Genomic DNA, 27,874 nt, shown 5'->3' on the forward strand with positions numbered 1-27,874 from the left:
AAGACTCATGTCTCCCTGCTCCTGTTCCCATTCCAGGTCAACGGAGTGGCACTGCTGTCGGAGCGTGAGGCGTCGATCGCCAGGTTATCGTCGCTGTCGCTGAAGACACAGCACTGGCACCAGTCCCCAAAAGAGGAACATGGGGACAGCCAGCATGGAACGGGCAGGCTGGTGGCAGCTGTGCTGCCCGGGTCCCTGAAACAAGTTTCTTCCTCAAGCTCGGACAGCGAGGAAGGCGCATTTCCTGCGGGCCAAGGTCACCCGCCAGGAGCATCGGGATTACGGCTGGCACTGCCAGTGAGTGCAAGGCCTCAGAGCCAGTGGCTGGCTCTGTGGCACCTCTCTTGGGGGTTTTCTCAGATGTTGGAGCATGTGCACCCGTCAGTCTCAGCAGTCGGCAACAGTCTCTTAGAATCATAGAATCATAGAATATCAGGGTTGGAAGGGACCTCAGGAGGTCATCTAGTCCAACCCCCTGCTCAAAGCAGGACCAATCCCCAATTAAATCATCCCAACCAGGGCTTTGTCAAGCCTGACCTTAAAAACTTCTAAGGAAGGAGATTCTACCACCTCCCTAGGTAACGCATTCCAGTGTTTCACCACCCTCCTAGTGAAAAAGTTTTTCCTAATATCCAACCTAAACCTCCCCCACTGCAACTTGAGACCATTACTCCTTGTCCTGTCATCTTCTACCACTGAGAATAGTCTAGAACCATCCTCTTTGGAACCACCTCTCAGGTAGTTGAAAGCAGCTATCAAATCCCCCCTCATTCTTCTCTTCTGCAGACTAAACAATCCCAGTTCCCTCAGCCTCTCCTCATAAGTCATGTGTTCCAGACCCCTAATCATTTTTGTTGCCCTTCGCTGGACTCTCTCCAATTTATCCACATCCTTCTTGTAGTGTGGGGCCCAAAACTGGACACAGTACTCCAGATGAGGCCTCACCAATGTCGAATAGAGGGGAACGATCACGTCCCTCGATCTGCTCGCTATGCCCCTACTTATACATCCCAAAATGCCATTGGCCTTCTTGGCAACAAGGGCACACTGCTGACTCATATCCAGCTTCTCGTCCACTGTCACCCCTAGGTCCTTTTCCGCAGAACTGCTGCCTAGCCATTCGGTCCCTAGTCTGTAGCTGTGCATTGGGTTCTTCCGTCCTAAGTGCAGGACCCTGCACTTATTCTTGTTGAACCTCATCAGATTTCGTTTGGCCCAATCCTCCAATTTGTCCAGGTCCCTCTGTATCCTATCTCTGCCCTCCAACGTATCTACCACTCCTCCCAGTTTAGTATCATCCGCAAATTTGCTAAGAGTGCAATCCACACCATCCTCCAGATCATTAATGAAGATATTGAACAAAACCGGCCCCAGGACCGACCCCTGGGGCACTGCACTTGACACCGGCTGCCAACTAGACACGGAGCCATTGATCACTACCCGTTGAGCCCGACAATCTAGCCAACTTTCTACCCACCTTATAGTACATTCATCCAGCCCATACTTCTTTAACTTGCGGACAAGAATACTGTGGGAGACAGTGTCAAAAGCTTTGCTAAAGTCAAGAAACAATACATCCACTGCTTTCCCTTCATCCACAGAATCAGTAATCTCATCATAGAAGGCGATTAGATTAGTCAGTTAGATTAGTCTTGCTCGCCCCCTGACTCAGAGGAGGAATCAGAGTAAGGTCCCCAAGAGCAGCCAGCGTCAGCCGAGGCTCCCCTGGCGGGGGAAACGGAGTTGACTGACTTGCCTGAGCCTGCCTTCTCATCCTCTACACCTGATGAGGCGGCAGCGGGGCCTTCCTTCACTGTTCCCCAGGATGATATAAAAGCTCACCAAGAGCTACTTAAAAGGGTGGCCGCGAACCTGGGACTAGAGGCTGAAGAATTGTTGGAACCCTCCGACACCCCGTTTCACATGTTGAGTGCGGCCGCCCATGTGCCTCCCCATACAGCCAGGAGTGGCCCCACCCATGCACTGCCCCCAGACACCCCCTCTGTGGCTCCCCTTGTGTGGTGCTCCGGCTTGGGCTGGGGCCACGCAGCCTGCCCTCCCACTGCTCCAAGGCTGAGGCCACGCCGCCCACCCTCCTGGTGCTCTGGGGCTAGGGGCGGGGAGAGAGGAGGGGCTGGGGCCATACAGCCCACCCTCCTGGTGCTCTGGGGCTGTGGGGGAGGGCAAGCCTGGGTCAGGGGCTGGCAGCCACGGTGGGAGACCCAGGTTTGAGATCCTCATTCAGAATCAGAGAGAGAGACAAGGTGGGTGAGGTAATATCTTTTACTGGATCAATTTCTGTTGGTGAAAGAGACAAGCTTTCAAGCTCAACACAGCTCTTCTTCAGCTCACCTTGTCCTCGCACCAATGGAAGTTGGTTCAGTAAGAGATATTATCTTACTCACCTTGCCTCTCTCATGTCCTATGACCAACACGGCTACAACAACACTGCAAATAATTCAGAATCAGAAACTTGAAGACTGGGTCCCCCACATCCTAGATGAGCGCTCTAACCACTGGACTACACTGAAGCTCTGGGCTCTGGCAGGGAGCGGAAGAAGCAGGGCCTCATGCGGAAGGGGTGGGGCTGGGGGCTAGCCTCCCCCAGCTGGTGGTTCACATGCGCCCATGCGGCCGCCCCATCTAAGGCGGCCTTGCCCATCCACGAGGGAGTGGTGAAATTGATCAAGGCCTTGTGGCAAACTCCCTCCTCCAAGCAGGTGGAGAGGAAGTGTTATGTCCTGGCCACAGGCTTTGAATATCTTAAGACCCACCCTTCCCCAAGCTCGCTGTCGTATCTGTGGCCAATGAGCACGACAGACAGGGGCAGCTGGGCTTGACCCCCTAAGAACAAAGAGGTGAAGAGGCTCGATCTCTTTGGCAGAAAAATTTATTCAACTGCCAGCCTCCAGTTGAGAGTGGCCAATCACCAGGCCCTACTTGGCTGCTATGACTATAACATCTCGCAGTCTAAGGCCAGGTTTGTGGATTTGCTTCCTGGCTCTTCTTATTCCTGGCTCTTCTTGAAGAGGGCAAGACAGTGGCGAGGGCAGCCCTCCAAGTAGTCTTGGATATGATGGACTCCACAGCCAGGACCATGGCTTTGGCCATTTCCATGAGGAGAGAGTCTTGGCTGCAATCATCTGGGCTGTTGGTGGAGTTTCAGCAGTTGATCCAGGACCTCCCCTTTGATGGCCTGGCACTATTTTCAGAGTAAACAGACAAAAGATTACCGGTCCTGAAAGATTCTTGGGCTACTTTGCGCTCCCTGAACCTTTACATGCCAGCGTCCACAAGGAAGCGGTTCAAACCGCAGCAGACCCAGATTCATGAGCCAATCCCAATCAGAGCCCTTCCGCAAAAAGGGCAAGGGCTATAAGCTCCGAAAGGGCCAACTGCCGGCCTCCTCGGCTCACTTGAGCTCTACCCGCCATCAGCCGGGTAACAAACAGGCATTTTGAAGGGTGCACTTGAAGGTGACCTCCCAGTCTGTATCCTAGATCCAACACCCCTTTTGTTTTCCAACAGTTTTGTCAAGGTTCCTTCCCCACTCTGAACTCCAGGGTACAGATGTGGGGACCTGCATGAAAACCTCCTAGGCTTACTTTTACCAGCTTAGGTTAAAACTTCCCCAAGGTACAAATTATTTTACCCTTTGCCGTTGGATTTCCACTGCCACCACCAAACTTTATCTGGGTTCCTGAAAAAACGGAGTTTGGACATGTCTTTCCCCCCAAAATCCTCCCAACCCTTGCACCCCACTTCCTGGGGAAGGTTTGGTAAAAATCCTCACCAATTTGCATAGGTGACCACAGACCCAAACACTTGGATCTGAGAACAATGAAAAAGCATTCAGTTTCCTTACAAGAAGACTTTTAATAGAAGTAAAAAGAAAAGAATCATCTCTGTAAAATCAGGATGGTGAATACCTTACAGGGTAATTAGATTCAAAACGTAGAGAATCCCTCTAGGCAAAACCTTAAGTTACAAAAAAGACACACAGACAGGAATATTCATTCTATTCAGCACAGCTATTTTCTCAGCCATTTAAAGAAATCATAATCTAACACATACCTAGCTAGATTACTTACTAAGTTCTAAGACTCCATTCCTGTTCTGTCCCCAGCAAAAGCATCGTACAGACAGATCCAGACCCTTTGTTTTTCTGCCTTCTCCCAGCTTTTGAAAGTATCTTGTCTCCTCATTGGTCATTTTGGTCAGGTGCCAGCGAGGTTACCTTTAGCTTCTTAACCCTTTACAGGTGAGAGGATTTTTCCTCTGGCCAGGAGGGATTTTAAAAGGGTTTACCCTTCCCTTTATAGTTATGACAGGTTTATTGCCCCACCTCACTGCTTGGGCTTCTTTAACATCAGACCAATGGATGGTCAGCACTGTGGCGGGGGGGTATACCCTCCATTTCCTTTCTATACCTCCCTCCCACCTCCCCTCCCCGTCCCTCTTCAGGGACCCTTCTCATGAGCATCTGTTTGCTCAGGAGGTGCAAGGTCTTCTGTGGGTGGGAACCGTGGAGGAAGTTCCACAGCATTTGTGACCAGTTCTGCTCTCTGCAAGGTCTCGACAATGGTTCACTGTCGAATGTCTTCCTCCTATCATGGTCAGGCAACCTGATGTATGCCTTCCCACTAGTCCCACTGATCCCACTATTTTTTTATTCGAAAGGCCAAGGGGGGGCCTACGCCCCATCCTTCACCTGTGAAACCTCAACAAGTATCTCAAGAAATTGAAGTTCCACGTGGTCTCCCTGGCCTCCATCATTCTCTCCCTGGATCTGGGATAGTGCTTCACCGTCCTCGATCTGAAAGTTGCTTACTTTCATATTTCGATATTTCACTGCCACAGAAGGTTCTGACGATTCGTAGTTGGGAACACCCACTACCAATTCACATTGCTCCCATTTGGCCTAGCTATGGCACCAAGGGTATTTACGAAGTGCATGGTGGTAGTCGCAGCCTACCTCAGATGTCGGGGTATCCAGATCTACCTGTTCCTCAACAACTGGCTCATCAAGGGTTGCTCAAGGGACCATGTCCAACGCCGAGTCACAATGCTGCGAGCCACCTGTCAAGCACTGGGCCTGTTGATAAATGAACAGAAATCAACATTGGTACCAATGCAGAGGACAGAATTTATCGGAACGGTACTCGACTCTAGCTGAGCCAGAGCATTCCTGCCAGAGGCCTGGTTCAGGGCAATGTCAGATGTGATAACCCGGGTCACCGCGCACCCACTTACCACAGCCCGAGACTGCCTCAGGCTACTTGGGCACATGGTTGCATATACTTACATTGTCCAGCACGTGAGACTTCACCTCTGACCTCTCCAGATGTGGCTGGCATTGGTCTACTCCCCGGCCAGACATCACCTGGACAAACTTCTCATGATCCTGCCACGGGTACTCACCTCCCTGCAGTGGTGGTCCAACCCAAATCCGGTGTTGGAAGGTGTGCTGTTTGTGAATCCATGGCCCACAGTGTCCCTGATTTTGGATACCTCTGACCTTGGTTGAAGAGCGCACCTTGGTACACTCAAAACTCAGGGGCTATGGTCTCGAGAGGAGCTGTCACTGCGCATAGTCAGAGAGCTCAGGCCCATCCGCCTGGCTTGTGAAGTGTTCCTTCCCCATCTGTCCAGTTGTGTGGTGCAGGTGTTGACAGACAACACATCCTCCATGTTCTATGTCAGCAGACAGGGAGGAGCTCAATCATTGGCCCTTTGTCTGGAAGCCCATCGGCTGTGGGACTTCTATCCCACATGCTATCCGCCTGGAAGTCTCACACCTCCCCGGCATCAGGAACATGCTGGCGGATTGCCTCAGCAGGTCCTTTTTCTCTCACTATGAGTGGTCCCTCCACTCGGAGGTCGTTAGTATGCTCTTCCAGAAGTGGGGAACTCCCCCAGTGGACCTGTTCGCCACCAGACAAAACAGAAAATGTCACCAGTTATGCTCTCTGCAAGGTCTTGACAATGGCTTACTATCCAATGCCTTCGTCCTGTTGTGGTCAGGCAACCTGATGTATGCCTTCCCACTAGTCCCACTGAAGATCAAGAGGGACAAGGCACAAGTCATTATGATCGCAGTTTGGCTGCACTAGCATTGGTTCAGCACGCTCATGGACTTAGCAGTGGGAGCCCTGTGGACACTTCCCAGCTGCCTGGACCTGCTCTCTCAGGATCATGGACAATTACCCAAACCTCGCCTCTCTCTACCTCACAGTGTGGTTGCTGAGTGGTTGAAGCCCGAGGAACAAGACTGCTCTAGTCAGGTGCAGCAGGTCCTCTTGGAGAGCAGAAAGCCCTCTACCAGGGCGATGTAGCTGGCAAAGTGGAAGCGCTTCTCCTGATGGGCGTTGGAGCGGAATATCTCTCCGATCCAGTCGTCTCTACAATCCATCCTAGATTACCTGCTTCACTTAAAGCACCAGGGCCTTTTATGTTCATTGATCAAAGCCATATCAGCCTTATCGGCCATATCAGCCTTCCACCCTCATGTCCCGGGGTAGAGCTATATTCTCTCACAAGGTAATGTTCAGTTCCTGAAAGGCCTTGAAAGACTTTTTCCGCTGATTTGGGACCCAATTCCCCAGTGGGATCTCAACCTAGTCCTCTCCAGACTCACTGGCCCTCCCTTCAAACTTCTCGCTTCCTGCTCCCTTTCACACCTGTCATGGAAAGTTGCATTCCTTCTAGCTACTACCATGGTGAGGTGAGTCTCTGAGATTAAAGCCCTCACCTCAGAGCCCCTGTACACGGTGTTCTATAAGGATAAGGTCCAACTGCATCCCCATCCGGCCTTCCTGCCGAAAATGGTGTTGCAATTCCATGTCAACTAGGATATCTTCCTCTCTGTGTTCTGTCCAGAGCCTCACACGTCCAACGAGGAGAGGCGTCTGCACACCCTAGACGTCAGGCATGCCATGGCTTTCTACCTGGAGCGCACCAAGCCCTTCCACAGATCTACTCAACTCTTCATTGCAGCGGCTGACAGGATGAAGGACCTCCCAATGTCTTCTTAGAGGATTTTGGCTTGGATCACCATCTTCATCCGTACTTGCTACGAGATAGTGCAGGCTGTGCCTTCACTGATAGTGAAGGCTCATTCCCCAAGGGCTATCCAGGACATCTGTAGAGCCATGACGTGGTCACTGGTACACACGTTCACGACGCACTATGCCAGGGGTGGCCAACCTGTGGATCCGGAGCCACATGCGGCTCTTCAGAAGTTAATATGCGGCTCCTTGTTTAGGCACTGACTCCAGGGCTGGAGCTACAGGTGCCAACTTTCCAATATGCCGGGAGGTGCTCACTGCTCAACTCCTGGCTCTGCCACGGGCCCTGCCCCCACTCCACCCCTTCCCATGCCCTCCCCGGAGCCTGCCGTGCCATTGCTCCTCCCCCTCCCCCCCAGAGCCTCCTGCATGCCACGAAACAGTTGACTGGGAGGTGTGGGGATGGAGCGGGAGGCGCTGATCACCAGGGCTGCCGGTGGGTGGGAGGCACTGGGAGCTGGGGGGAGTGGGAAAGCTGATAGGGGTCTGCTGACATATTACTATGGCTCTTTGGCAATGTACATTGGTAAATTCTGGCTCCTTTTCAGGCTCAGGTTGGCCACCCCTGCACTATGCCATCACCCAGCAGGCCCAAGATGATGCTGGCTTTGGCAGAGCCGTGTCCATGAACTCCTACCTGCCTCCGTAGGTACTGCTTGGGAGTCACCTACAATAGAATGGACATGAGCAAGCACTTGAAGAAGAAAAGTCGGCTACCTTTCATAACTGTTGTTCTTCAAGATGTGTTGCTCATGTCCATTCCATGACCCACCCTCCTTCCCCTCTGTCAGAGTTCCGTCAAGAAGGAACTGAAGAGGAGGGGGCTGGCAGTGCCCCTTATACCAGCACATATGTGCGCCACTCCAGAGGGTGCCAGAGCCAGTCCCCTACAGATACCACTGAGGGAAAAACTTCTGGTTCTGGTGCATGTGGCGAGCACACACACCTACAATGGAATGTAGATGAGCAACACATCTTGAACAACAGTTACAAAAGATTACCGTCTTTTCCTCGTTCCTACGTGTGTGACCTTGCATTTGGCTGTGTCAAAACATGTTTTGTTTGGTTGGGCCTGGCTTACCAAGCAATCAAGGTCACACTCTCTCAGTGACCTGTTGCTGTCATTATTTACCACCTCACCAAGCTTTGTGTCATCTGCGAACTTTATCAGCAATAAGTTTATTCTTTATTCCAGAGTATTGATAAAAATATTGAGCAGCATAGGGTTGAGAATCAATTCGAACAGGACCCTCTGGAAACACCCCAACTCACTGATGTTTCCCCAGTAATAATGAAGGGCCAGATCCTAAGGTGGTGACAATTGGCATAGCTCCGTTTACGACAATGTGTCCACATCAGTTCACACCAGCTTGTAGTGGCTTAGCGGCGGGGTTCCTCCCTCTCCGGGTCCATGGGAGGCCACGCTGCCTCACTATGTCTCAGTGTGTCACCTACCATGGGGAATTAGTGGGGCAACAAGAATCTATAGCTTCGGTCTGTGTTCAGGGGGGTGAGCAACAGACACAGTCAGGGTAGCCCAGGCCCTTAGTCAGGACAGGGTAATGAGTCTATAGCTTGGGCCTGTGGTCAGGGCTGAGCAACTGCAATTAGGTAGCCCTGGGCCCTCAGTCAGGGTGGAGCAATGCAGGTCTATGACTCAGGCCTGTGTTCAGGGCCGAGCAGCAAAGGGTTCAGGCAGTCTGTCTCTTGTGGATGGCTGACAAGCTCTGGCCTCTTGCCCGAGAGAGGGAGAGACTACCACCCCAGAGTTAGGGGTGGCAGGGGGGACGCAGGCACACCCACTCAACTGCATCCTTGCCCAGGACCCTAATAGTGGAAGAGTGGTGTGCCACGGGGTCAGCGGGGATTCTGACCACAACATGCTGACATAAGCTCAGGTGGTGCTGCAGCCAGGCTAGGGTCGGCTGCCCCTGGGCCACTTCCGAACTCCCCCTCGGGTTGTACCTGAGTCTGTAAAGGGCCCTCCCGAAGTCGTCAGGGTAGAAGGCCTGCGGCAGTCCTGGCAACTTTTCTGTGGGCTGGGCAGCATATGGCTCCGGCGGCCCTGAGATCTATCAGTTAGTAGTATTTGATCCATTTAATAGGGACCATATTGATTTTTGTATAGTGTTATTTTCAATTAGAATGTTGTGTTGGCTATTTTTGCAGCAGTTAAACCATTCTGCAGTGGAAACGTTTTTGGCTCCTATACAGGGTCTTTTGTTCTTGAGGCATCTAATTAGATACTGCTAATGGAGTAGCTGCTATGGAACACTGCAGCGGTCATGTGTTCACAGTAGCTTGCACACAGACCTTCAACATTAGTATCTGTTTTATGAGGCGAGGGAACGTTAGTCAGGGTGTCATGCTTTATTCACTATATTTGTTAAAATTCCCTTGAGCTTTACGTTTTACTGTGGATAGCCACCTGCGACTGACAGAAAGCAGTGGGCTTACCAACTCTTCTTCCCAAAATGGCACCTCTTAAATTGAAGCAGCCATTTTCCTCCCCTTCCTCCTAAGTAATTTATAGCCTTATTGTCAGACTTGGACATAAACCCTGCTGTTGGACTTGAATCTGTGATCACCTGTCTCAGATTTGTGCTGCAAGGTAATCCATACTCACAATTTGTTGGTGACCTGGTTTCATGTACAGTGTAGTGTTGAATTCAGTGAGCCTGTTTGTTGATTTCCCTTTTGTGTGATGTGATTTATTTTTCCCTTTTCAGAGCTCTACAGGGGAGAAAGCAGATTCTCAGCTGATGGCCATGCCAAACACAGACCCCAGCATCAGGTAAGGTAGGACAAATCCTGTCCATCTGGATTAGTGGTGTTTAGATATTCTGTTTGGTTATTACCTTACACTTACCTGTTCTCTCACCCACCTCTGAATACCCCATCTGGCTCTCATAATTTGCCTCAGACTCCCTCTACATCTATTGGCAAAACTACTGACCCTTATTAAACTAGTGATTTGAATCTTTCTGTTCACTCTCTGGGGCGTTTAAGTTGGAGAGACCCTCATGTTATGGCTCTACTTTCTCCTTTTCCTCTAGAGTTTCTATCAATGACTCTTTGAGTCCTCCTCTCGCTCCACTGAGTCCCCTCCTAAGAATAGAGAACCTTCAGAAAAAAACATAGGGCCGGTCTCGGTGAGAAGTCCATTCATCAATCCAGGCCCCAAGCTAGGAAGATGCCTGGAGGGCTCTCCGAGAATATTCAAGTGCTCAAGAAGGCTACAAAGTGTAGTAGCTCCAATAAGGGAAGGGTTTCTTCTACTTGAGAGCATTCCAGGGACTCTCAACACAAGAGAGAAGGCTTCTGTGCTAGGGCCAAGAAAACCTAAAACAGACAAATAGCTCTGTTATCTCCTACTGATCTTCCCTGCCCACTCGCCTTTGGAGGAAGGGGAGTTTTCAATGTCTTCTCCTTTACAGGATCCAAACAGTGAGACCAAAACCAAACTGACAAAAAGAAAACATGTTTTATTGGACCAAAAAGATAGTATCTCACCCACCTTGTCTCTCTAATATCCTGGGACCAATACGGCTACAACACTGCAAAAAAAAAAGAAAGAAAATGTGTCCTTTTTAAGAAGGCCTCCAAACCAAATCCAGCCAGCAGAGTTTCTGATTGTAGGAAGCAGGCAGGCTTTCTCCCTTTTCCTTAGGTCAGGGAAGGAGCAGCTTCACCCAATTAATAAGGCCCTTATCTCAGAGCCTTGAGTCTGAGCAGGCAAAGTCTCTAGAACTCATATCAGGCTTATTGATTAAAAGTATAGCCAATTGACTGACTACACTTGTGTTTTGTTATGAAAAATGTTCAAGAGGCCAAATAAGCAAACTTAGCCAATTTTGTTGCTAAAAGCAAACAACAGTGCACTATAGGAAAGAAAGGGTTACTATATTACCGATCCTTCTGGGCAGGTGTTTCTCACAGTTCACCTTACACAGAAGGTGTGCTCCCTAAATAGGCCCCCAAACTACTTATATTCACAGTAGACCTGATTACAAGTTAAAAGCACTCTATATGTCACCCAAGTCTACTCTTCACCAATCAGCTTGTTAGCTTCTTTTTCTGGTACCATGGCGCATGGAAAGTGTAGGGGACAATTTCCTGGTGCAAGTGCTGGAGGAACCAACTGGGGGCAGAGCTCTTCTTGACCTGCTGCTCACAAACCGGGAAGAATTAGTAGGGAAAGCAAAAGTGGACGGGAACCTGGGAGGCAGTGATCATGAGATGGTCGAGTTCAGGATCCTGACACAGGGAAGAAAGGAGAGCAGCAGAATACAGACCCTGGACTTCAGAAAAGCAGACTTTGACAACCTCAGGGAACTGATGGGCAGGATCCCCTGGGAGAATAACATGAGAGGGAAAGGAATCCAGGAGAGCTGGCTGTATTTTAAAGAATCCTTATTGAGGTTACAGGGACAAACCATCCCGATGTGTAGAAAGAATAGTAAATATGGCAGGTGACCAGCTTGGCTTAACAGTGAAATCCTTGCTGATCCTAAACACAAAAAAGAAGCTTACAAGAAGTGAAAGATTGGACAAATGACCAGGGAGGAGTATAAAAATATTGCTCTGGCCTGCAGGAGTGAAATCAGGAAGGCCAAATCACACCTGGAGTTGCAGCTAGCAAGAGATGTTAAAGTAACAAGAAGGGTTTCTTCAGGTATGTTAGCAACAAGAAGAAAGTCAAGGAAAGTGTGGGCCCCTTACTGAATGAGGGAGGCAACCTAGTGACAGAGGATGTGGAAAAAGCTAATGTACTCAATGGTTTTTTTGCCTCTGTCTTCACGAACAAGGTCAGCTCCCAGACTGCTGCACTGGGCAGCGCAGCGTGGGGAGGAGGTGACCAGCCCTCTGTGGAGAAAGAAGTGGTTCAGGACTATTTAGAAAAGCTGGATGAGCACAAGTCCATGGGGCCGGATGCGCTGCATCTGAGAGTGCTAAAGTAGCTGGCGGATGTGATTGCAGAGCCATTGGCCATTATCTTTGAAAACTCATGGCGATTGGGGGAGGTCCCGGACGACTGGAAAAAGGCTAATGTAGTGCCCGTCTTTAAAAAAGGGAAGAAGGAGGATTCTGGGAACTACAGGCCAGTCATCCTCACCGCACTGCCTGGAAAAATCATGGAGCAGGTCCTCAAGGAATCAATTCTGAAGCACTTAGAGGAGAGGAAAGTGATCAGGAACAGTCAGCATGGATTCACCAAGGGCAAGTCATGCCTGACTAATCTAATTGCCTTCTATGACGAGATAACTGGCTCTGTGGATGAGGGGAAAGCAGTGAACGTGTTGTTCCTTGACTTTAGCAAAGCTTTTGACACGGTCTCCCACAGTATTCTTGCCAGCAAGTTAAAGAAGTATGTGCTGGATGAACGGACGATAAGGTGGATAGAAAGCTGGCTAGACTGTCAGGCTCAACGGGTAGTGAGCAATGGCTCCATGTCTAGTTGGCAGCCGGTATCAAGCATAGTGCCCCAAGGGTGGGTCCTGGGGCCTGTTTTGTTCAATATCTTCATTAATGATCTGGAGAATGGTGTGAATTGCACCCTCAGCAAGTTTGCAGATGACACTAAACTGGGAGGAGAGGTAGATACGCTGGAGGGTAGGGATAGGATACAGAGGGTCCTAGACAAATTGGAGGATTGAGCCAAAAGAAATCTGATGAGGTTCAAGAAGGACAAGTGCATAGTCCTGAACTTAGGACGGAAGAATCCCATGCACCGCTACAGACTAGGGACCGAATGGCTAGGCAGCAGTTCTGCAGAAAAGGACCTAGGGGTGACAGGGGACGAGAAGCTGGATATGAGTCAACGGTGTGCCGTTGTTGCCAAGAAGGCCAGTGGCATTTTGGGATGTATAAGTAGGGGCATTGCCAGCAGATCGAGGGACGTGATCGTTCCCCTCTATTCGACATTGGTGAGACCTCATCTGGAGAACTGTGTCCAGTTTTTGGCCCCACACTACAGAACAGATGTGGAAAATTGGAAAGAGTCCAGTGGAGGGCAACAAAAATGATTAGGGGACTGGAACGCATGAGTTATGAGGGAACTGGGGATGTTTAGTCTGCAGAAGAGAAGAATGAGGGGGGATTTGATAGCTGCTTTCAACTACCTGAAAGGGGGTCACAAAGAGGATGGATCTAGACTGTTCTCAGTGGTAGCAGATGATAGAACGAGGAGTCATGGTCTCAAGTTGCAGTGGGGGAGGTTTAGGTTGGATATTAGGAAAAACGTTTTCACTAGAAGCGTGGTGAAACACTGGAATGTGTTACCTAGGGAGGTGGTGGAATCTCCTTCCTTAGAAGTTTTTAAGGTCAGGCTTGACAAAGCCCTGTCTGGGATGATTTAGTTGGGGATTGGTCTTGCTTTGAGCAGGGGGTTGGACTAGATGAGCTCCTGAGGTCCCTTCTGACCCTGATATTCTATGATTCTATGATACCCCTTTTCTCTTGTTTTTGAATACAGTATTCCAAACCAGTTGGGCCATGAAGGCAGTCCTTACCAGTACCAGGTAGAACATAAGAACTGCCAGTACTAGGTCAGACCAATGGTACATTTAGCCCAGTCTCCTGTCTTCCAACAGTGGCCCATGCCAGGTGCTTCATAGGAGCTGAACGGAACAGGCAATCATTGAGTGATCCATCCTCTTGTTGTCCACCCCCAGCTTCTTGAAGTCAGAAGTTAGGGAAACCCAGGAATGAGGTGGCATCCCTAACCATCTTGGCTAATAGCCTTCATGAGCTTATCTAATTTTTTTTTTAAACCCGTTGTGCTTTTGGCTTTCACAACATCCCCAGGCAATGAGTACCACAGATTGTTGTGTGAAGAAGTACTTCCTTATGTTTGTTTAAAATCTGCTGGCTACTAAATTCATTGGGTGACCCCTGGTTCTTGTTATGTGACAGAGTAAATAAAACTTCCTTATTCAGTTTTTTTCCAAAGTCTCAATCTGGGAGAGTTCCTCAGATGTGTCTGTCACCTAAAAAGAATGGCTCAGGTGTGGGAATCTCCCTCACATCCTCTGCAGTAAAGACCGATGCAAAGAATTCATTTAGCTTCTCTGCAATGGCCTTCTTTTCCTTGAGTGCTCCTTTAGCACCTCGATCATCCAGTGACCCACTGATTGTTTGGCAGGCTTCCTGCTTCTTACATACTTAAATTTCTTTGCTATTAGTTTTTGAGTCTTTGGCTAGCTGCTCTTCAAATTCTTTCTTGGCCTGCCTTCTATTTTCTATTTTAAGTGGGATTTAACTTCCAATTTTTAAAGGTGCCTTTTTGCCTCTACCCTCTAACTTTTTAACTAACTTTCTCATTTTTGTGTAGTTCCCATTTCTGAAGGAAATACTCATGTATCTTGATTTTGACAGGGTTTATATTTGCTAGTGCCAAATGCTGTGTTTAGCTTTGGAAGATATTATGGGAAGTATCACTGTTGATATAAGTGGGCAAGAGTGAACTTAACTTTGTGATAACTTTAATATATAATAATGTGAGTGTAATACTGTGATGAAGTGGGATTTTTCTGTAATATATTTGACACCCTATGTGTGCCTCAGTTTCACCTATATTTTGTATTGCTACCCAGTGCGGGAAAGAGAACTAAGTTTGAAACTGCCTGAAGTCATTTGCATAGGAAGAAGGAGGTGGCATTTCTACCTCATCAGGCAAGAAGGAAGATATATTAATTGGTATTACTTCCTCATCTACTCACCTTTCTCAAATGATGCTGCCCCAAAGCTGGTGGTGTAGTCCTCATGCTGTGAATCTATGACAGTTGATGGGAGAAGTGGGATGCTGAATCAACCCATAGTATTTTGCAATAAGTGACTTGCAGCGGTAGAAACAAGGTTAGTCAAAGGAAACATCAAGAAAATGGTGTATAATCACCACTGTGAGAAGGTCATCATAAACCCGTGCAAGGAGAGAGGGTTAAGTGTTGGGAAGTTCAACAAGGCGCAGCTTATTGCACAGCTGGAGAAGGATCAGACCAAGAAGAAGTTTCCAGGCACAGGCAGGGTTCCCAGAGAATCGGAGAGTGACACAGGCAGCAGCAGGGCATCCTCAAGACCTGGTTCCCCAACTAGTATGGTGTCATCACAACCCAATTGCCCTTGAATAGATTAGAAGTAGTGGGAGTTGGAGCTAAGAGCAAACGAACTAGCAGATTGTGAGAGGCAGCAAAAACATGAAGAATGGTGAAAACATCAGGCAAAGTAATGAAAGCATGACCTGGAGATGGAGAAGCTGAGGAGCAAGGGGTCCCATAGAGGGGTAAGTGGTGAAAGACCCCAGGATGCCAGTTCTTCAGGGAGTCTAGACACCAAATTGTTGCCCCAGTTTGAGGAGGCAGGCAGAGATATAGATAAGAACACAAGAATGGCCATATTGGGTCAGACCAAAGGTCCATCCAGCCCAGTATCCTGTCTACCGACAGTGGCCAATGCCAGGTGCCCCAGAGGGAGAGAACCTAACAGGTAATGATCAAATAATCTCTCTCCTGCCAGCCATCTCCACTCTCTGACAAACAGAGGCTAAAGACACCATTCCTTACCCATCCTGGCTAATAGCCATTAATAGGTTAAAACTTAACCTCCAGGAATTTATCCAGTTCTCTTTTAAAGCCTGTTATAGTCATAGCCTTCACAACCTCTTCAGGCAAGGAGTTCCACAGGTTGACTGTGCGCTGAGTGAAGAAGAACTTCCTTTTATTTGTTTTAAACCTGCTACCCATTAATTGCATTTGATAGCCCCTAGTTCTTATATTATGGGAACAAGTGAATCACTTTTCCTTATTCACTTTCTCCACACCACTCATGATTTTATATACCTCTATCATATCCCCCCTTAGTCTCCTCTTTTCCAAGCTGAAAAGTCCAAGCCTCTTTAATCTCTCCTCATATGGGACCCGTTCCAACCCCCTAATCATTTTAGTTGCCCTGTTCTGAACCTTTTCTAATGCCAGTATATCTTTTTTGAGATGAGGGGACCACATCTGTATTCAGTATTCAAGATGTGAGCGTATGATGGATTTATATAAGGGCAATAAGATATTCTCTGTCTTATTCTCTATCCCTTTTTTAATGATTCCTAACATCCCGTTCGCTTTTTTGACTGCCGCTGCACACTTTGAGAAGGCTTACAGCCTGGTTGACTCCCTTACTTAGTCCCAAAGCTATAGAAGCATACAGCCAGATAGGCAGAGTTGATGGAGACTATGAACAGTTCAAAAAGGTGTTACTGCTTAAGTTTGCATTAACACCTGATGGTTATAAGAAAGTGTTTCAGGGTGTGCAAAGGACTTACTGTGTGACATATATGAAAGCCACCATGCTGATGGGAGTATATCTTCACAAATGGGATAAGGGTGCAGGTGGAGGATTTGTATAAATCCTTGACAAAACCCTGGCTAGGATTATTTAGTTGGAGTTGGTCCTGCTTTTAGCAGGTGGTTGGACTAGATGACCTCCTGAGGTCTCTTCTATGATTTTATGATTCAATGCTGGTGAGGTTGGAAAACTCTCAGATGTGTTCCCATGAGCTTAAAATGTAGTTAGTGGACAGGAAGCCTAAGGAGCTGTGTAATACAAGCTGGTTGGCAGATGGACAGTTGGTCTGAGTATGAAAAGAGACCCAATGGGGACTGGTCTAAGCATCTGTCCTGGGATAGGGAACCAGTAGAGGTACCCGAGAAGTAGGATTCAGGTTCACCCACAGTGGGGGGAGCAGCTGACCCCAGTAGCCCCTGCTAAGGGATTGTAAAGACCTGAGATGCAACATTTGTTGAAAACAGGGCATAATGCGTAAGGATTGATGAAGTAAGGTTTGCCCGGGATAGAGAGACAGACACATACTCTGTGCAGCCAAGAAAGCAGCCAGCAGTTCAGGCTCAGAGAGTGGATTATGTGGCAGAATTTTTGAAAGGGAAGATATGAAACTGCTCTGAACGGTGTATTGGAAACGGTAAGTTTGACGGATTAGAAACTTGCTGTAAGAATCGTGAAAGTGCCTGGTAAAACAGCTACCAAAGTGATGAGAAATATGCTGGGTCATCTATGGATAACAGTTGTGGGTTTGAACTTCCTCAGGTCTCTGGGTAAAGTGACCCTGCTTGGTTTGCTGTCGAAGGAGGAAAAGATGACAAAGTGGGAATTTTCTGTAATATTTTTATGAAGTCTGTGTGTGCCTCGGTTTCCCTGATATTTTGCATGACTACCCAGTGGGGAAAAAGGAATAAGCTTGCTCTCAGGGCAGGCTGAGAGATATACATGCATGTGTGTCACCTAGCTGTCTGAGCCAAAATGGGTCATTAAAAAGGACCGGCCGAGGCCATTCTGAGAAGACAGTGGAAAACCCAATCACCAGGACATTGACACCTAGCAACCGGTGACCCAGTGAGGAAGGGATTTTTCCCACCTCTCAGCAGGGAAGCTGAGCATAGACCCCAGCTTGAGAACAAAGGACTGGAAGGTGTGAGGTGGGGGATAAGTGTTGGATTCTGGAGGAAGCTGGAGGGGCTCCCACTTGGGAACTAAGACGATGATATGAAGAGAAACACACACAGAGCCTGAACATGAGTTCACTACTGCGTGGCTGGGCTCTGGGCTGACCAGAATGGACTATGCTTTAGCCTTCATTTCTCTGTGCTAACCAATGGGCATCCTGTGCTGTGTTCTAGTGGACTAATACAGGCTACTGTTTGACAGTGTTGTTTGAGTCACTGCGAATACTTGCTGAGGTGCATTAATTCCTGAAGAGTGGACAGGTCTCAAGAAGGAGTCTGTCTTAGTTGGACTTGCTGAACAGAGCTCATGGGTGAAGCAGGAGGGCTGAAGCCCAGAGGTTCAGTCAAGGAGGTGGTGAGGCCACTGTTGTGTTAACAGGCTAGCGATCTGGAGTCCAAGGTGTTCTGCAACCCATAGCAGCCAGCATGACTTCAGGTCCCTTCTCTCCCTCACTCAGCTTCCATGTCCTGTTCATATAGCCTAGCCCCAGAGAGGGCTCCTTGATTGCACCCAACCTATTTTGGCTGTAAGCACCAGACTGTCCCTTAAAGGGGCACCCCACCATAACTCCCAAGGAAGAGATGGAGGAATGAGACCCAGTAGACTAGTCCCTCCTGAATTCTTGGAGGTGATGTTTAAAAGGGTCTCCGTTACACTGGGACTCCAAGCCCAGCAGACAAAGGAGAACAAGAAAGGTCAGAATGGAGGATGGACCTTTTGGGGAGAAAGGCTCAAAATGAGACTAAGAAAGCTATGTTCTTTCCTTTGCATTCCTTGTTTGAAAGCAGGATCAATCTGAATGGGAAGAACCAGCTACAGACAGATATTCTGAAAAACAGGCTCCCAAGTTCTGTTGTTTCCCTGAAGATAAATAAGACTCTCCAAATTCCTGACACAGTAGACACAGGCCTACTATTTTCCTGAACACCAAACCAATAGGCGTATTTAGGCATCCCTCAAAAAATGTATGAAGCTTTAACTATCATCCTTCAGGTATACATCTTTTCCGAGACCCTCAGAAGGCCGTCTGGCTTAGACAAATGACGAGAATGAACCTAATAATGAGTCAAGTCTGTACTGCATAAGATCACCCTGGCAGCCTCTTATATATTGGAGCTTCCTTGGGTGCTCTGAGATCCTCATCCAGGAGTGTTGTTCAGGAGGCAGCTCTGCCTTTGTGCGTGGTAGTGAGTTGACCAAGAAATCCATGCCTTTTCTGTGGAGACCTTGACTAGGTGTAGACACTGCCAAGCTGCCTTTTACCTTGGTCCTAACCCCTCCAGGAGATGTCCAGGGAATGAGAAGTGTCTGTGTCCTGGAATTAATAAGATCCCAAAGAGCAGGTTTCTTTTCTCTCCCAAGCCTCCAACAACTGGATGCACTAAGTCATACTGAAATAAAGCATGTGTCCCAGACAGGACAATAAGAGAGAAGATGAGAGATTTCCCTTGCTCTGCTCTATTGTATTTGTATTGCCCAGGAGGCAGAGCCTGTGGGGAACTGTAATATATCTAAAGTCTCTCTACAGATGCATGGAAAATCCTGGATACTCCTGGCATGGAACCATGGAAGCCTTGTATGTGGGATGGCCATATGGCTTCCCTGCCTATCCAGATCAGGAAGTTTCATTGCAGGTTCCTTCGTGTCTGCTATCAGGGGTAATGCTGGTCTCTGTCACTCTCAGTCATGGGAATGGCTGCACTCTACTCCAAAGGAATTCATATGGAAAGCAGTGACTGAAAAGGACCGTACAGTCTGGGAACTATGTGAATGTGAGCTCTCCCTGTGATGCTGTGGCTGAAATGACTAACATGATCAAAGGATGCATGGCTGAGGGAATATCAAGCAGGAGAAAGCAATGATTTATACTTCTGTATAGAACACTGGTGAGATGAGTAGTGGCATACTCCGTTCCCACTTTAAAAAGGAAGTTGCCAAATTGGAAGGGATTCAGAGAAGAGCCACAATGATGATTCCAAGTCTGGAAAACTTGTCTTACAGTGAGAGACTGAAAAAGCTCAGTCTTTTCAGCTTGTTCAAGAGAAGGTTAAGAAGTGACTTGATGAGGATCTATAAGCACATACGCAGGGGAAAGGATATCAGATAATAAAGGGCTTTATGGATTTTCCCCCTCTTCCTCTACTACATGCTGGTAAAAGGTGTATTTGTGCAGTCAGTACATACACCAATGTATCAGAGTCCTCATCCCTTCATGGCATGGATTTATCATAAATATAATCACCTTCTATAGTGGCGGTAGCCTGTGATAACTGAGCACATTTTAGACATTAAAAAGAAATGCTGCTTTCCTTTCAATGTAAGGCCTGATTCGGTAAAAGTAATGTGCAGGTTCTGAAAATTCCAAGGTACTTGGCATTTGGATATACAATGTAATAAGGTGCTTTTCAGTAATATGGTAATCTATTACTATAGCAATGGGTAGTGTTGCCTCTATCTCCAGACTTCTTTTGACTTTCCTTTGCTCTTGTTCAGCAGCCCTCACTGTGAACACTTAAATGCTGAAAGGCAAGGGGTTAATCCACTGGGGTTACTTAGAAGCTTACAAGAAGTGGAAGGTTGGACATATGACCAGGGAAGAGTATAAAAATATTGCTCGGGCATGTAGGAAAGATATCAGGAGGGCCAAATCGCACCTGGAGCTGCAGCTAGCAAGAGATGTCAAGAGTAACAAGAAGGGTTTCTTCAGGTATGTTGGCAACAAGAAGAAAGCCAAGGAAAGTGTGGGCCCCTTACTGAATGAGGGAGGCAACCTAGTGACAGAGGATGTGGAAAAAGCTAATGTACTCAATGCTTTTTTTGCCTCTGTTTTCACTAACAAGGTCAGCTCCCAGACTGCTGCGCTGGGCATCACAGAATGGGGAAGAGATGGCCAGCCCTCTGTGGAGATAGAGGTGGTTAGGGACTATTTAGAAAAGCTGGACGTGCACAAGTCCATGGGGCCGGACGAGTTGCATCCGAGAGTGCTGAAGGAATTGGCGGCTGTGATTGCAGAGCCCTTGGCCATTATCTTTGAAAACTCGTGGCGAACGGGGGAAGTCCCGGATGACTGGAAAAAGGCTAATGTAGTGCCAATCTTTAAAAAAGGGAAGAAGGAGGATCCTGGGAACTACAGGCCAGTCAGCCTCACCTCAGTCCCTGGAAAAATCATGGAGCAGGTCCTCAAAGAATCAATCCTGAAGCACTTACATGAGAGGAAAGTGATCAGGAACAGTCAGCATGGATTCACCAAGGGAAGGTCATGCCTGACTAATCTAATCGCCTTTTATGATGAGATTACTGGTTCTGTGGATGAAGGGAAAGCAGTGGATGTATTGTTTCTTGACTTTAGCAAAGCTTTTGACACGGTCTCCCACAGTATTCTTGTCAGCAAGTTAAGGAAGTATGGGCTGGATGAATGCACTATAAGGTGGGTAGAAAGCTGGCTAGATTGTCGGGCTCAACGGGTAGTGATCAATGGCTCCATGTCTAGTTGGCAGCCGGTGTCAAGTGGAGTGCCCCAGGGGTCGGTCCTGGGGCCGGTTTTGTTCAATATCTTCATAAATGATCTGGAGGATGGTGTGGATTGCACTCTCAGCAAATTTGCGGATGATACTAAACTGGGAGGAGTGGTAGATACGCTGGAGGGGAGGGATAGGATACAGAAGGACCTAGACAAATTGGAGGATTGGGCCAAAAGAAATCTGATGAGGTTCAACAAGGATAAGTGCAGGGTCCTGCACTTAGGATGGAAGAATCCAATGCACCGCTACAGACTAGGGACCGAATGGCTAGGCAGCAGTTCTGCGGAAAAGGACTTAGGGGTGACAGTGGACGAGAAGCTGGATATGAGTCAACAGTGTGCCCTTGTTGCCAAGAAGGCCAATGGCATTTTGGGATGTATAAGTAGGGGCATAGCGAGCAGATCGAGGGACGTGATCGTTCCCCTCTATTCGACACTGGTGAGGCCTCATCTGGAGTACTGTGTCCAGTTTTGGGCCCCACACTACAAGAAGGATGTGGATAAATTGGAGAGAGTCCAGCGAAGGGCAACAAAAATGATTAGGGGTCTAGAGCACATGACTTATGAGGAGAGGCTGAGGGAGCTGGGATTGTTTAGTCTGCAGAAGAGAAGAATGAGGGGGGATTTGATAGCTGCTTTCAACTACCTGAAAGGGGGTTCCAAAGAGGATGGCTCTAGACTGTTCTCAATGGTAGCAGATGACAGAACGAGGAGTAATGGTCTCAAGTTGCAATGGGGGAGGTTTAGATTGGATATTAGGAAAAACTTTTTCACTAAGAGGGTGGTGAAACACTGGAATGCGTTACCTAGGGAGGTGGTAGAATCTCCTTCCTTAGAGGTTTTTAAGGTCAGGCTTGACAAAGCTCTGGCTGGGATGATTTAACTGGGAATTGGTCCTGCTTCGAGCAGGGGGTTGGACTAGATGACCTTCTGGGGTCCCTTCCAACCCTCATATTCTATGATTCTATGACATCTGTACTAGCGTGGTTCCATGGAAAACCTCTACCAGCAGAGCGTTGGAAAGGTCCCACGGATTCTACTGGGTTTTGGATCAGAGGCTAATGAAGAGCTTGGTCCAGAGTTTGAAGAGTGTTTATTCTATTTCTGATCTAGATATAGTATGTTTTGTGAGGAACTGCTGAACCTGTTTATTTTGAGGAATATACTTTCTCTTTTCAATGTGTTTTATTGTATAATATGTTTGTGATGTCTTTTATATGGTAAGACTGATACTATGTCTCAGTGTCAGTGTCATGGTCCTATTGTGCCTGCTGCTTATTGCTATTTGATATTAATTATTATTATTTGCTTACACCTTCATTCCAATTGAAAGGGGGGACCACCCCCTTTATACTTTAAAATGCTGCCACTTCTTGCTCCTAGCTCCTGTGCCAGCCCATCCTTCCCCCACTATCAAAAATAATATTTCTAAAGGTTTGTTTAAAAAAACCAACATACCCTGCCTGGGAAATTAACCTCCACACCATGGATTTAATATGTTAAGGCCACAGCACTTTATCTCCTAATCTTCAGCCAGCCCTATGACAGGTTGGGATCCTGCTAGGCTAGCAGTTGCAGTGCTGCTACCACAGCAACAGTACTAGCAGTTACTAGCAGGAGGTAGTGCCACATAGTATCACAGCAAAGAGGTCACTTTGTAATGTGTTTGTGCCCTGAGCTGCATAAGTAGTACACTTTAGAAATATAAAACCAGATTAACCCATTGCTTCCATTGCATTTTAAACTGGGTCAGTAAAAGCAATGCCATCATCTGAAAATCCAAGACAATGGTATCCGCTTATAGAGTGCAGTACTGCTTTGTGCCAATATGCTATGGTATTACCACAGCAAATACTGCAAGCAGATGGTATGCCACTAAAGTAGAACTTCTTGAAAGTTAAATTATGCTGAAATCCAATGAATTGTATAAATCAGTCCCTCAAATTAGAGAACATATTTACTTCGTAAAATACATATTAGGGAAAAATTTTGGTAGCAACATGTCATGGGAATTTCTCACTGTCCTATGAGAGCAGTGAGGCAATTCTGTGAGAGTCAGGCAAGCAGGTATTTTTGCTCAGAATATTTTAAACATGCTGAAGAGAAAGAACTCTTATCCCCAGACCCATGATAATATGTAAATCTAGACTTGCAGAAGAGTAGTAGCTAGGATTCCTAAATTCTGTTCTTATTCCTGCCTCTGGTTTACTCTTACCTAATGTTCATATAAATGTTCTTAATGCCAGATTTTCAAAAGAGATTGGCATCCAGCAGCCCTTATTATATGCCCATGTGTTCATAATCTGTATCACACAAGAACCAGAAGACAATTGGAGCTGCTGCATGCTGAGCTCTTTGAAAATCTGGCCCTTAAAGATGGTATCTCACTTAAGGTTCTTAACTCCCCTCTCTATTTCAGCAGGAACTCAGGGAATGAGTTGCAGGTGTATTATGCCTCTCCGAGAAATTACCAAGACTTCTTTGAAGCTATTCACAGAAGGAGGGATACATTCTACGTGGTATCTTTTCGTAGGGTAAGTGCAACACACATTCATTATTGGACTGGTAAATGGGGTGGTGGTCATGATGGTTCAGCGTTTGGTCTTTGAGTTAGGGGAGGAGTACTAGTCCACAGCTGAAGTTGAAGCTAGTTTACCTTTTTAAGTCTGATTTTTTTCAAAAATCCCTTGTTTTACTGGGAAAAATAACAATCTACCTGAAATTGTATATGCCACAATTCATTCCAGGATAGAAGTTGTCTGGAAAGTCTGGGGTGAATCACACAAGGAGTTTCAAAGATACAAAGCTTGTTTTTTTTCCTGGTTACTCCCTTCTTTACAGATGTTTTCTAAACTGTTTTGGTTACTATAGCTCCTAATTCATGTGGAAGCTTCACTTAATCTCCAAGTGTCATTACTGAATGGAAGTGTCTTTCATGGGATTTGAGGCGGTGTGTGTAGCAATTATGGAGTGGTCACTAATGAGATGAACCTATGTGATGGATGGCTATGGTTGTTTCACAGCTTCTAGTTGTTATCAAGGTGTCATACTCAGGGTACAGCTAGTCTTGTGTGGCTGAAATGATGGTGTATTTCCATAGTTTAGACCTTTTCAGGAAGGTTGTAGGGTGGCACACTCATTTGGAACCCCAAGCTTTCTATGGGTCTTGTGAAAACTGCAGCATTGTTTTAGCGGTTTTTGGATAAAGCAAATGATGGATTTTTTTTTCTGTCTTAAATATTGGCTACAATTTTTTTTTTGTCTGTGACTATTACTGAATAAATCTTGGTTGCAAACTTAGCCCAAAGGATAAGGTTTTCTCTCTTTTGATGACTACCAGTAAATCCATGGAGTGTAGTTTAAATCCGGAGTGCACTAGAAGAGGATTGCACCATTGCTAAACATTGATCCAGCCCCTGACTCATGCTGGGTTCAGTTTCATTAAGCATCAGTCTTTCTTAAAAAGCCATACATTTGTGAGCAGACTGACTGCTCTGTATTCCAGCTGGTGATGGACGTTATCAGGTGGTAGAGGAATAACTACTCTTGTAAGTAAACTCAAAAGGTACCGTTTCTGAGTTTCTAATGGGGCTGTTGTTACTGAAAGGCCAGTAACTGATCAGTGTTGTTAAAAATCAGTTTGCAGATTCATTTATAGTAACCACTAGTTCAAGGCTTCCCAGCTAGAGATCCATATCCCTCAAGGAGTAGGTAAAGCAACAATGGCAGTCCTTAGTATTTACTCAGGTTTCGGTAAAAGCTTTTCACACAGTTCTCATCGGGCTGAATATGACCTTTGCTACTTCACAGGCTTTCTGGGGGACAGCTATGCTCTTCTGTGGATATGGGGAAACTGGTGGATGTGATATATCTTGACTTTAGCAAAGCTTTTAGTATGGTCTCCCACAGTATTCTTGACCGCAAGTTAAAAAAGTATAGATTGGATGAATAAGGTGGATAGAAATCTGGCTAGATTGTCGGGCTCAACAGGTAGTGATCAACGGTTCGATATCTAGTTGGCAGCCAGTATCAAGTAGAGTGCCCCAGGGAGCGGTCCTGGGGCCAGTTTTGTTTAACATCTTTATTCAAGCCCTCGGATCGCTACCCCTTCCTGCTTCTCCACGTGGGCACCAATGATACTGCCAAGAATGACCTTGAGTGGATCACTGCAGACTACGTGGCTCTGGGAAGAAGGATAAAGGAGTTTGAGGCACAAGTGGTGTTCTCGTCCATCCTCCCCGTGGAAGGAAAAGGCCTGGGTAGAGACCGTCGAATCGTGGAAGTCAATGAATGGCTACGTAGGTGGTGTCGGAGAGAAGGCTTTGGATTCTTTGACCATGGGATGGTGTTCCAAGAAGAAGGAGTGCTAGGCAGAGACGGGCTCCACCTAACGAAGGAGGGAAGAGTATCTTCGCAAGCAGGCTGGCTAACCTAGTGAGGAGGGCTTTAAACTAGGTTCACCGGGGGAAGGAGGCCAAAGCCCTGAGGTAAGTGGGGACGTGGGATACCGGGAGGAAGCACGAGGAGAGCGCGAAAAGGGAGGGCTCCTGCCTCATAGTAAGAAAGCAGGACAAACAGCATGTTATCTCAAGTACCTGTACACAAATGCAAGAAGCCTGGAAAACAAGCAGGGAGAACTGGAAGTCTTGGCACAGTCAAGGATTAGAGGATTGGGCCAAAAGAAATCTGATGAGGTTCAACAAGGACAAGTGCAGAGTCCTGCACTTAGAACAGAAGAATCCCATGCACTGCTACAGACTAGGGACAGAGTGGCGAAACAGCAGTTCTGCAGAAAAGAACCTTGGGGTTACAGTGGTCGAGAAGCTGGATGTGAGTCAACAGTGTGGCCTTGTTGCCAAGAAGGCTAATGGCATATTGGGCTGTATAAGTAGGAGCACTGCCAACAGATTGAGGGACGTGATCATTCCCCTCTGTTTGGCATTGTTGAGGCCTCATCTGGGGTACTGTGTCCTGTTTTGGGCCCCACACTATAATAAGGATGTGGAAAAATTGGAAAGAGTCCAGCGGAGGGCAACAAAAATGATTAGGGGACTGGAGCACATGAGTTATGAGGAGAGGCTGAGGGAACTAGGATTATTTAGTCTGCAGAAGAGAAGAGTGAGGGGGGATTTGATAGCTGCTTTCAACTACCTGAAAGGGGGTTCCAAAGAGGATGGATCTAGACTGTTCTCAGTGGTGGCAGATGACAGAACAAGGAGCAATGGTCTCAAGTTTCAGTGGGGGAGGTCTAGGTTGGATATTAGGAAACACTATTTCACTAGGAGGGTGGTGAAACACTGGAATGCGTTACCTAGGGAGGTGGTGGAATCTCCTTCCTTAGAAGTTTTTAAGGTCAGGCTTGAGAAAGCCCTGTCTGGGATGATTTAGTTGGGGATTGGTCCTGCTTTGAGCAGAGGGTTGGACTAGATGATCTCCTGAGGTCCCTTCCAACCCTGATATTCTATGATTCTATGATAGCCAAACACAGGTAACATTAAATTAGAGGACGTGTGCTAAAAGTATGTAGAAAGCATATGTAGCACACATCTATACCGAGGCTATTATTAAGGGCATCCAGGAGTGTCTATATTGTTCGTGCACCTCATTGCACTAAACCTTACAAGTGCTTTGGATGATCTCCTGAAGTGCCTTCCAACCCTGATATTCTATGATAGCCAAACACAGGTAACATTAAACAAGAAGACGTGAGCTAAAAGTATGTAGAAAGCATATGTAGCACACATCTGTACCGAGGCTATTATTAAAGGCATCCAGGAGTGTCTATATTGTCCGTGCACCTCGTTGCACTAAACCCTACAAGTGCTTTGGAATGGTGTGAACAAGCAACTGGTTTGTTTACCTGCCGCGTCCACAGGTTTGGCCGATCACGGCTCCCACTGGCCGCGGTTTGCCGCTCTGGGCCAATGGGGGCTGCGGGAAGCAGTGCGGGCCAAGGGACATGCTGGCCACCCTTCCCGCAGCCCCCATTGGCCTGGAGCAGCGAACCACGGCCAGTGGGAGCCGCGATCGGCCGAACCTGCGGACGTGGCAGGTAAACAAACCGGTCCGGCGTGCCAGGGGCTTTCCCTGAACAAGCGGCGGACCGGCATTGAGAACCACTGGACTAGAGGATCCATAAGGACTCGCTACTGCAAATCATTGAGCACTTGGTCCTGACACCAAATATTCAGCCTTTCCTAAAAAGGCTCTTTAAAGAGATACATTATCAAAAGACATGTTGGGTAACTGATTATTTTTAAAACCTTATTTTTCGCAGCCTCAAAAATTCCTCTTCACTGTATGTCCATGAGAATGTGTGATTGATCTCTGAATACATCCCTTACTTCACTGGGCCTCTCTACAGTACTTTCAGTTAACGTGTGAAGTGTTGTGTCTGTAAAAATCTCAGGCACAATCAAATAGTGACACTCTTACTGGAATTGAGGGTTTTATGTTGAATAATGCTTAGTTTCCAGGCTTGTGTCACAAGGTTGGAATTTTGTTATTAAATGCTTGGCAAATGAGTCTCTTCTTTTAGCAGTCCCTAATACCACAAATATAGTTAGAATGAGACTTGAAATAGCTTTGTGTGGGGTGGTTAATTATGAAACTTTTCCAAGCAACTTCATAACAAAGAGCAAAATTGTATTTGTCAGGCTCTTCATCTTCTGCAGTTGCTTGTCATGGGCCTACCTGAATACACTAGCCAGTTCATGTATTCTGTTTAGATTGTACAGACTGGCAGATAATGATTAGAAAGAATCACTGACTTCCA

The 27,874-nt window shown here is 47.2% G+C and overlaps 1 protein-coding gene across 4 annotated transcripts in view; it reads left to right on the forward strand.

The window, feature by feature from the left end:
• ATF6 (activating transcription factor 6) overlaps nt 1–27,874 on the forward strand; it is a 342,143-nt gene that overhangs the window by 174,289 nt on the left and 139,980 nt on the right. For 3 of the 4 annotated variants that reach the window (XM_074960822.1, XM_074960825.1, XM_074960826.1), the window contains 2 exons: nt 9,797–9,861; nt 23,519–23,633. In XM_074960822.1, the coding sequence (XP_074816923.1) occupies nt 9,797–9,861; nt 23,519–23,633 (180 nt within the window). The remainder of the gene's footprint in view (nt 1–9,796; nt 9,862–23,518; nt 23,634–27,874) is intronic. The other variant, XM_074960823.1, reaches the window with a different exon arrangement.

Source organism: Natator depressus, chromosome 8 (assembly GCF_965152275.1).
Source record: "Natator depressus isolate rNatDep1 chromosome 8, rNatDep2.hap1, whole genome shotgun sequence".
NCBI lineage: Eukaryota > Metazoa > Chordata > Testudines > Cheloniidae > Natator > Natator depressus.